General features: G+C 35.4%; 1 protein-coding gene across 2 annotated transcripts in view; it reads right to left on the bottom strand.

Annotated features, from left to right (window-relative positions):
* LOC106939791 (stromal membrane-associated protein 1-like) overlaps positions 1–9,101 on the bottom strand; it is a 22,671-nt gene extending 13,570 nt beyond the window's left edge. Inside the window, exon 1 of one of the 2 annotated variants that reach the window (XM_015022333.1) lies at positions 8,771–9,101. In XM_015022333.1, the coding sequence (XP_014877819.1) occupies positions 8,771–8,888 (118 nt within the window). In that variant the 5' untranslated portion in view covers positions 8,889–9,101. Of the gene's footprint in view, positions 1–8,223; positions 8,310–8,770 lie in introns of those variants that run through there. The other variant, XM_015022334.1, reaches the window with a different exon arrangement.
* Between the last annotated feature and the right edge of the window lie 812 nt (positions 9,102–9,913).

Genomic DNA, 9,913 nt, shown 5'->3' with positions numbered 1-9,913 from the left:
GCCTAAAGGTTTTATTTGTTTTGTTTTTTGCAGTTCATGCAGATTCGCATTTAAAAAACAATACTGGGGAGAAAATTTCATGGATACCAGGAAGGGGCAACACAAAATATTCATCCAGGTTTTTGCTTTTAATTAAATTTATTATTAAAAGAGACCAAAAAAAATCCAGTGACTTTTATTAAAATGCAACTTGGCAAAATAAAGCAAGAGTGAGAGATATTCTGTTCTTGTTGCTAAAAAGACATACTAAAAAACAAAAAGAAAAATTTAGAACAATGACACAAAATTTAGATTTTAAGACCCGTTTTTTGTTTTAAATCTACAATAATTAACACCCCACTTCTCTACAGTAATCTGACTGCTTTGCTTATTTTATTTTCTAAAAATGTGCATTTAGTTTATTGATTATTTAGCAGATAAAAATAAAAAATACAATTGATTTGCTGTTATATTTAGAAAGTAAAACAAAAAATTGACATTTTTGCCCATGCCAAAAAAAGACAACACTAAAATAGATCACATAATATGTGGTTTACATGAAAACAAATCAAACTAAAGAGAAAACATGCTGCCTTCCTGAATTTCATGGTCTAATGTGTCTAATTTCAAGCAAAATACTATAAAAATGATTTCCACTTAAGACTTTAAAAGGTTTCGTTTTTTAACTTTAGCCGGCATACTTTCTCATTTTCACCTGATGAATAAAAGGTGTAATTGAACACCGCTGTGATTGAAGACCAAAGGCTTTACATCAAAGAAAAATGCTCTGAGTTTGTTCAAACCTGCCAAGTGCTATGAATCTCAATAAACTACAAAAAGCTGCCAGATCATTCATTAATATGCAACAATGCAGACTTTAAACACATTCTTCCACAGGGAAAGAGTTGAGTCAAACCAGGCGTCTGCATATTGTCTTGTTTACGGTAAAAATCTAGGATTTTTGACACTGGTGCAAAAATTTATATATCAAATGACTGACAAATGGAAAAAAATAAAATGAACAAAGTTCCTAATCAATATGAAATGAAAGTTTTTGTGACATATTTTGGTTTTAAACTTTTTTTTAAAAAAAATTTCCTTTTATATTAAAACAAGATTCTTAGCTTTGGACATAATGTTAAAGTTCTTTAAAAAAGGAACTTAAACATTTTTAACGTCTTTAAAATTATTTTTCTGTTGGACTACAGACTTTGTTTTGTTTGTGTATTTAAATATTTTTATTTGCACTTGCTAGATGATTTCAGACTGGTTTTTGTTGGGCAAAATTAGTTAACATTTAGAATTATTTATCCATTTTATATTTTCTTTGACACACTATACATATTTAGAGAGAGGGTGATAATATATATATTTATATATGAATATATTTTTATTCTATTCTTTAGGAAAATAAAATAAAATGAAGGTAAAAAGAAAAGCAGTTTTGAAGTTGCATATCAAACCCAGCCCATCTTGGCAACAATATAAGCATTTTATTTCAGTCAGTATCAATAATAATTAATTTTCTGTTTAAAATACCTGAACTACTTCCAAACTGGTGACGTGACCTTTCCTGCTTTATCCATAGTTTTCCACAAAATTGTTTTTTTTAATTATTTTTAAGTAGTTATGAGGCACAGTGGCAAAACCTCAAACTCAAACCTCACAAATTACTCAACAGGTCACTGCTAGGTAACCAAAGAATGACCGAGTTGCTAGGTAACCAAAGAAAGACCGAGTTGCTAGGTAACCAAAGAAAGACCGAGTTGCTAGGTAACCAAAGAGTGAGAGAGTTGATTCCACCAACATTGCTTAGCTAAGCTTGAGAGACGGAGCGGCTAAAGCCTTTTTCTCTGCCTACATCTCCCAGAATGCTGTGCAGTTCTGGATCTGAGCTCAGTGAATACATATTGAATATTATCTGTTGATATTGATCACGTGTCTATCACGTTATATATTATCGATTTATTTTTCAGCCCGTCTTAGGTTTATGTGGTCTCCAGTGAAATCTGTCGCAGGGATGCAACATCCAGTATGTAGAAAGAGGCAGAAAATTACCCAGGCTCAAACCAAATCTCTATGGGGATGAATAGGAGACAGCACAGAAATGACAGTGAAATTATTTTAATGGGCTAGTGGCTGCAATCCCGCCGCAGCACTCATGCTCCATCCCCGTCCAGAACATGAAGCTTACTTGTGACTTTAAACACATAAAGTGCAACGGCTTAACTTTTATGGATCCAGGCTACATAATGGTGGTGCAGGAAGCCTAGTGGGCTTGCTGGGTTTGACTAAGAGCATCATCGTGCTAATGCAGTGGCACTAATGCGCTCTCCAGCCTGAGGGGGCATTAAGGCAGCTGAATGAGTGTTAAGCCTAAAATCAAGCAGCTCAGCCATTGTAAGCTGGACTCTATCTGTTGGAAATCTATCAATATCTATCAGACTTCAGCTTGGTCTGCTTTCAAATAATCTCAGCGTTACTGGTAATGTGATCATATTTACAAACTTTACATGTCCAGCTTATCGGAACCACGTTCACAAAGCATGGTGCTCATCTTAAAAGGGTTATAGAGGTGAGAAATGGGTTTGATAAACTATCCAAATCAAAAACAATAAAGAAAACAAGGACATTTCACTAGGAGTGTCCTAATACAACTTTTTCACTTCCAATACGATTACAATATTGCAACTTTAAGTATTGGCCAATACCGATATTGACTCGATACAATAACACAAATCATTAAAATTCAAAATACCTTACATACATACTTTTATTACTTTTTTGTGGTGTAAAATGTTAGAAAAGGTTTGGTCAAGTGATATTAGTAAAATCAAATTTATTTGCATATTACCTGACATTACAAAAAAAAGATAACCTTTTTTTTTCTTACTTTCTGACGTTAAATCAGTCTAAATTTTTTTGTGTTTTAGGTGAGTTAGAATGACCGAAATTATTTCTATTTGCTAAATGCCACCATAATGAGGGAAAGAATAATTCAGATTTATTAATGTCAATATCAGAGGTTTAGATACAGAATGATTCCCATCTCTTTAACTACAGCCAGCAGTAAAAAGTAAAACAAACCTTAGGTGATAAATGTGTGCTGGGAAATAAGCTAATAGTCTTAAAAAGAAAAACTTAAAAATCTTGTGAGGAAATCCAAAATGTTTGACCCTAGTCATGTGAGAAAATACGACCAAATCCAGAAAAAAATGTATGTGTAATTCTGAGTTTGAAGACGTTAATAAATAAATCTTTGACATATTCTCCTTTGGAGATTAATTTACTTTGCTTTCTGTTTCTGTTGTTAAAGATACTAGCCTCCCGTTTGAACACAACAAAAGCTGAATTCTCCTGCAGTCACCTCACAACAAACATATAAATGGAGATATAAAGATAGCTACTCATAAAAACGGCGAAAGCAAGTACTCAGACACATTATTACACATAGCTGTAGTTCAGTGTTCAGTTAACCAAAATTAAATTACAAAAATAAATTTATTTAATGGAAACACGCCAATTTCGAAAACACTCACCTTTGTCAATAAAAACATTGTTGCACTGGGATGTCGTTTTTCAGCCGAACAGAACATTTTTACAGCTCACAAGTCACGTGATCAACAACCGAACGCTACTATCGAAAGCCACGAAGAAGACAACAGGAAGTAGTCTTCATAGACATAAGAGTAGACCCCGCATTGGCCGCTCCGGCGCAGGAAATATATTATGTCTATGGTAGTCTTCTTCGTGGTTTGTGTGTCGTCCCCCCCCGCCCCCCGGACAATAATGTACAGCTAACTCCATCGGAGCTCTCGCAGCATCGCACAGTCGGGTTAAAACAGTTGTCATTCGTATTGAAAACTGGCGGTAATGCGTAATGAACGTTTTTTTTTTTTTTTTTTGTCAACCGCCAATAAAAAATTTAAAAAAAAGACGCCGTATACGCAGCTTTCCAGTCCAACGGCTGAATAAGACGCTAACGTCTCCTCTAATGGCTAATGTTTACTTCCGTCGCCGCTATGTTTTTTTTTTTTTTTACAAACTTATATCGCGTGAACAAGCTTATTCACGCGTGATTTCAATATCACTTTTTAGGCGAAATTTTGTATTGTTTTGTTGTTTGTTTTTTCGACGTAAGCAGATTATAGACAAACAAATCGCAGCTAGTGTCATGTCCACAGACGGCACAAGCATACAAAGTGAAACACGGACGGAGACAGACAAAGCAAGGCGTCCCAGCACATTGAGACACAGGCAGAGAAACACCCAGGAGCCTTGATGAGTGACAGCTGAGCTTTCAAACTGACAAGAAGAGATGCGGAGGGGGGCAGCTAGCAGAGCATGAAATTAAAGCCCGAACTGTCAACCTGAGGACAGTCAGCAGAACAACTGGAGGGCGGCTGTGTCGGGAAGTGTGCGACAGTGGCAGAGAGGAGAAAACGGTGGCTGCACTCCTTCACGGCCAACTCCTTTTAGCTGAGACAATGAGCTGAGCTCAAAGCTGAAATGTTTCAAGTAACCAGGCACATGATGAGTCAGAGTGTTGCTCTGATGATTGGAAGAGAAATTTTCTGTCTGGCAGGAAAAACTAACACCAAATGAGCCTAAATGTCTTTATGCTAACTGTGAGGCATGGAGGTGGAGGTGTGGTGATTTGGGCTTGTTCTAAAGGAAAACTATTGTGCAAAATTCACTTTTTGGACATTTTTATACTTCCAAAAAATATTTATCTGGAAATGTGTTACACCCAGAACTCCTCAAGTGACATAGTTTTAGCTTCACCTGATTCAAAATCTGTAATATAAAAAATTCTAATTGAGCACCTTTTGCGATGCAATTATTAATTGGTTAATTGAAAAAAAATCTGCAGGTCAGCTTTGCACTGTTGATTTTAGAGGAAACAGTTGATTAACCGTACACTAGAGGAATGCTATATTATTGCATTTTAGGCAAAGAAAATTTATTTTCGTATTTAAAAAAGGAATTAGTTTATTTATATTTTTATGTATTTTTAATATTTTTTAAATAAAATAGGCTTAATTGGTTAAATGAAAATCTAAAGAATGTGCCAATTTTTTTATTTTATTTTTTTTTACCTACAATTAATTAATTACTAAAATAATCATTAGTTGCCCCCCTACTTTGGTTGCAATAAATGATATTTTCATAGAGTAAAGGGGGGAAAAAACAAATAACTTGCTAATGTGGACATAAATCAATTCCTAGAAAATATAAGAGCATTTATTTCATTAATCCAATATAAAAAGGGGATTTATATTTTAAATAGATTAAAAATCCATTATCTAAACAACCAGAATTTGATTTTGATTTCTTTTTACTCTCAACGATTTAGTTATTAATGCTGCTTGTGCATCTTTCTAAACCACACTTTTTCCTTCCACTCAATTTTCCATTAATAAAGTTGAATAAAGCATTATTTGAACAACCAGCTTCTTTAGCAACAAACCTTTCTGGTTTTTCCTAGTTGCACCCCTTGCTCTGCACCACAAAAACCTGAGCAGACAGCTATTAAAAAACATTATTTTATGTCTGCATTAGTCTACACTTCCGTGTCATTTCTCCGATAAAACATCCTAAAAATGTCTTAATATTCAATGTACATCTAGCCTCTTATTTTTAATATTTCATTTATTTAATTTTTTGAAGGAAACCATTAATCTTGGGTTAAGAGGCTCATTGCTGCTGCTGCTGCAAGCAGAAAAATGAACCATCTCTGTGCTGAATTCTCCTTTACTGAAGGTTAACAACCTCCATTTGCTAATTAATACAAATTTCCCTCACTGTAAATTACAGAACTATAACGTGGAAACTCGAATGCTGGAAAACAGAGAACAAGACTCCCATAAGGGAAAAACACAGCAGATTTGTGCTGCCCCCTGCTGATTTCCTGAGGGAATGCAGATCCAAGAAATGTGAAGAGAAAAATCTGAAGAATATTAAGAAATGATGAATACTCAGAAGAAAGTATGAGCTAAACAATCAAATAGGGAAACAAAAACACTCGAATTTTTTAAATGTATAATAGATGGTTTGATATGAATGTAAACCAGACATTTATAGATGCAACGTCTGCTGAAATCAAACTAAAAAGGCACCAAATTAGACAGTGGAAAGAGTTGTCCACCTGCTGACGATAAACGGCATTACGCCCAAAATTATTCAATCCCAGATCCAATTTAGATTTTAATTCAGCTGACACGTTTGCTTGGATATGAGATAAGCATCTCTCAAAAGACACGACAATGTAAAAGGAGCACCAATTTCTGATCTTTAATAAAATGTAAATGTTAAAAGTTACAATAAGTTGTTTGTGGAAGGAAACCCAAAAGGTTTGACCTAAGTCATACATTTTAAAAGACAGTTAAACCTGATATTGACCAAATCTGTGTAGACTTTTGAATTTGAGGGAAAAAAAAAACAAAACAAAAAAAAACATTAAATAAAAATGTTCTAGCAAGATTTTGTTGTTTAAAAAGTATAACTTCAGACCTAGATCTTTAGAGCTCAACTTTCAGTTCCAAGTCAAATTTTTCATTCAGCGGTTTAGTAGAGCTGGAAAACGTGACTGAGAAATGTTTCACAATATAAGCTTCCGCCAAATACCATGCTGGTTTACCACTGTAGCATTAGCAGAACTAATGGTCATGATTAGTGCTTAAGGTTTAGCACAACTAACGTTTTAGTAAGCAGTATCCATCACTGGTATGGTACAACAAATCTTTAATTGTGTTCCTTTAATGTACAAATGTAGCATAAAAAGCATAACTATGCTACTTTAGCATAAGTAATGTTTTTTGTTTTTAAAAAAAATTACACATTTTTTGGCTCTGAATAAATATGATGAAATAAAGATTTATTTTTTTCCCTAAAATGTTCAATGTTAACTTAAGCTTCTGCAGTAAAATATGCATTTCTTTTAAAGCTGTCGTATTTCACACATCTGACAGTGAACTGCTATCAAAAACAGGTCATCAGAGCGGCGAGAAGCCTGAAGGTACTAGCTAAGATCTGCTGAGGTTGCACAGAATCTGCTAATTCATAATTTCATAATTTCTAACCAAACTGATGCTGACATCAAGCCAAGAACTGAGACAGCTTGTGCAACACTTGATTCACATCTAGGCTGAACTCTAGTAGACAAACACAATGAACGAACGAAACTGATATGAGGGAGAATCTCGTCTGTCACGGATCCACACGGAGGGAAAAATGTAGGGCAGTGTGTGAAAACAAGCAGGACAGAGGGTGAAATTACAGCTCAGAGGACGAGATGATTCAGCAGTCTGCAGCGTTTCGTCATGTAGCCATGCAGCTGCACCTCTGACACGCCGCCTGCAGCTGGCAGGAAACAACAACTACATGCAGCGTCACTCCGAAGACTAAAAGAGCTGATCAACGGCAGCAGAGCTCAGCATTCTGAGTGGTTGTCAGCAGCTGCATCAGTTCCTTGCCATGGAAATCTCATCCTAATTACAAAAAATGACCATCTGCATTGTACCATATGCCCAAGAGCCAGATTTATACCAATCTTGACCACACAATATTATTCCAAAGGCCACAAAAAGGCCCCCGGGCCGCACCTTGAACAACCCTGCAGAGGCGTTCCACTAATTAAAACCCTTTATTTTCCAAGCGTGCGTGCCAGAATATTCAGGTTTTGATTTGTGATAAATCTATTAAAAAACTGATTGAAAATCCACCCAGCTCTAAAACGATTCCTTAATCCTAGTGAATAAGTAGAAAAAGAGATGGATAAATCACTGACTCACTGATTGCAAAGGAGGCGCGGCGATGACGCAAAAAAGACGTAATCTCACCCAGAGGTAACCCCGATATGTGCCCTTTAAAACTTAATTTACTAATTAAAAATAGCATCCTTTCACACTGACATGCAATAATAGCAATACCTGATAATACAGCAAGATTTTGTTGGAAATTGTAGCTCAACCATTGATTTAAATGCGTACACATTTCTGCACAGTAATAATCACTTTAATTATATCTGAAATATGCCGAATTGAGAAAGCACATCTACGCTTTTATCACATGTATTTGCTCATATTGTATTTTATGATTTTGTGTAAGAAAATGATAAAGTTTCGTTTTTTCTAATGGAGTCTGGTGAAGATGCTGCAGCAGCAGAATGTGCCTATGTGTGCTTTTTCTATTTCCTTTTTCAATTTCTTTTTAAACAGGACGCAATCAGAGAGTGAAAAACACCTGAGATTCCACGCTGCTCCACGGGACACGCACGTTTTCCGCTCATTAATAACCCAGTCAAGGACACGACATCGATACTACAGCCTCAAGTTACCCACAGTGAACCCACTTACAACCGGAACAAAGAGGCGTTCAGATACATAATAAAAGAAAGGCATTTAAACTTCATATAAACAGAAAATAGAAGACAATTACTTATAAGGAAAAAATAAACGAATTCAGCCCAGATACATTATTTTAATATATATAAAAAAACATTTTTCATGATAGCAATTTGATACAAACTTTAAAAAGTGTTTTATTTTGAAAATACTCAGCGGAAATTTTGTAATCCTATTTATTTTAATTCAATGCTACCTTGAAAATAATTTTTAAAAAAAAACATTTTCGTTTTGTAAATTTAATCCCTGAGTGTTTAAAATGTATTAATGAAAATTACAACATGTCGGTGCAAAATGCAGCAGAGACATGCATTCCTGTGCATGGTGGACAATGTCCAAGCGTGTTCCCCGTGTCCCCCGGTCACTGTGGACCGTGTCCTGCCTACCTTTAGCCTCACAGTCTGCACAGTACTTGTTGTCCTCTTCTCGCAGCAGTTTGGTAAGAATGGCCTGATGCTGCTCGTTCAGTTTCTGGGCTTTTTCTCTCTCCGACCGGGTCGTCATCTCGCTTTCCGCGGTGGGGCGGTGAGTCCAGCTGGGTGGGGAGCCGTGGGAGTCCTCGGTGCCGGTTAACGAGGGAGGGACGTCCTCATGATGAAGCCGTGCCGCCCTGAACTCTCTCCGGTTAGCTATCAACCTGCTAGCAGCGGCAGGTTGGATGGATGTTGAGGTATCATCCCTGCTGCGTTCAGGACTGTGGGAATTTACAGCGTAACGCCTGACTCACAGCCGCCAATTTAGAGTGCGGAGAAAGGTTCGTAGTAGACAGGGGAGAAAGAAACAAATAAACAGAAAAGAGTAGATTTCCGCCAAAAAAAAAAAAAAACCTCAAATTTTGAGATGACTCAGAAATTTCATTAAAAACATGTTAATTTCTAAGTTTGAAAAGTTGAAAATTTGCTAGCAAAAACTCATTTTGAGATTATTCTCATAAGTGTTCTAGAAAAAACAGAAATTTCAGTTTGGAAGTCAAAAATTTGCTTGAAAAAACTAACATTTTGAGATGAATCAGAATTTTTTAGAAAGAAAAAAAGAAAATTTGTGTGTTTGAAAAGTCAAACATTTCCTCAAAATTTTGGGAATAATCCCAGAAACATGGACATTTCTGTTTTTCAAAAATCCCAAATTTTGTTTTAATTTAATCCTACCTAAAAAAAATTTAAAAATAAAATCTAGAATTTTTTAAATAAAAAATTTCTGAGATTAATTTCAAAGTGTTCTTCACAGGAAAAAAAGTAATAAATCAGGATAAAAGTCAAAACTCAGACATGTGAGCAACAGCCCAGTCCTTTTATAGTAGTTTTTCCTTCCACTCAACTTTCTTCTAAGATCCCACTTCTTTATTAAAGTCCATTTATCTCTTATCACCCATAAACTGGATGCCTATTATTGTCTGATTTACAACTAACAAGCTTATTATGCATGACATTTCTCTGTTAATAATTGTTTTGTTTTTTCATGCATTAAAATTTTCTGTAAAACATGACTTTGGGTTTTCATCAGTTTTAAGCCATCATCAATTACTTGTA

Source organism: Poecilia latipinna, unplaced genomic scaffold, assembly GCF_001443285.1.
Source record: "Poecilia latipinna isolate Pla-1442-1.1 unplaced genomic scaffold, P_latipinna-1.0 Scaffold2985, whole genome shotgun sequence".
In the NCBI taxonomy this organism is placed as follows: domain Eukaryota; kingdom Metazoa; phylum Chordata; class Actinopteri; order Cyprinodontiformes; family Poeciliidae; genus Poecilia; species Poecilia latipinna.
The sequence above is the reverse complement of the archived record's forward strand: the minus strand, read 5'-3'. Positions and strand labels throughout refer to the sequence as shown.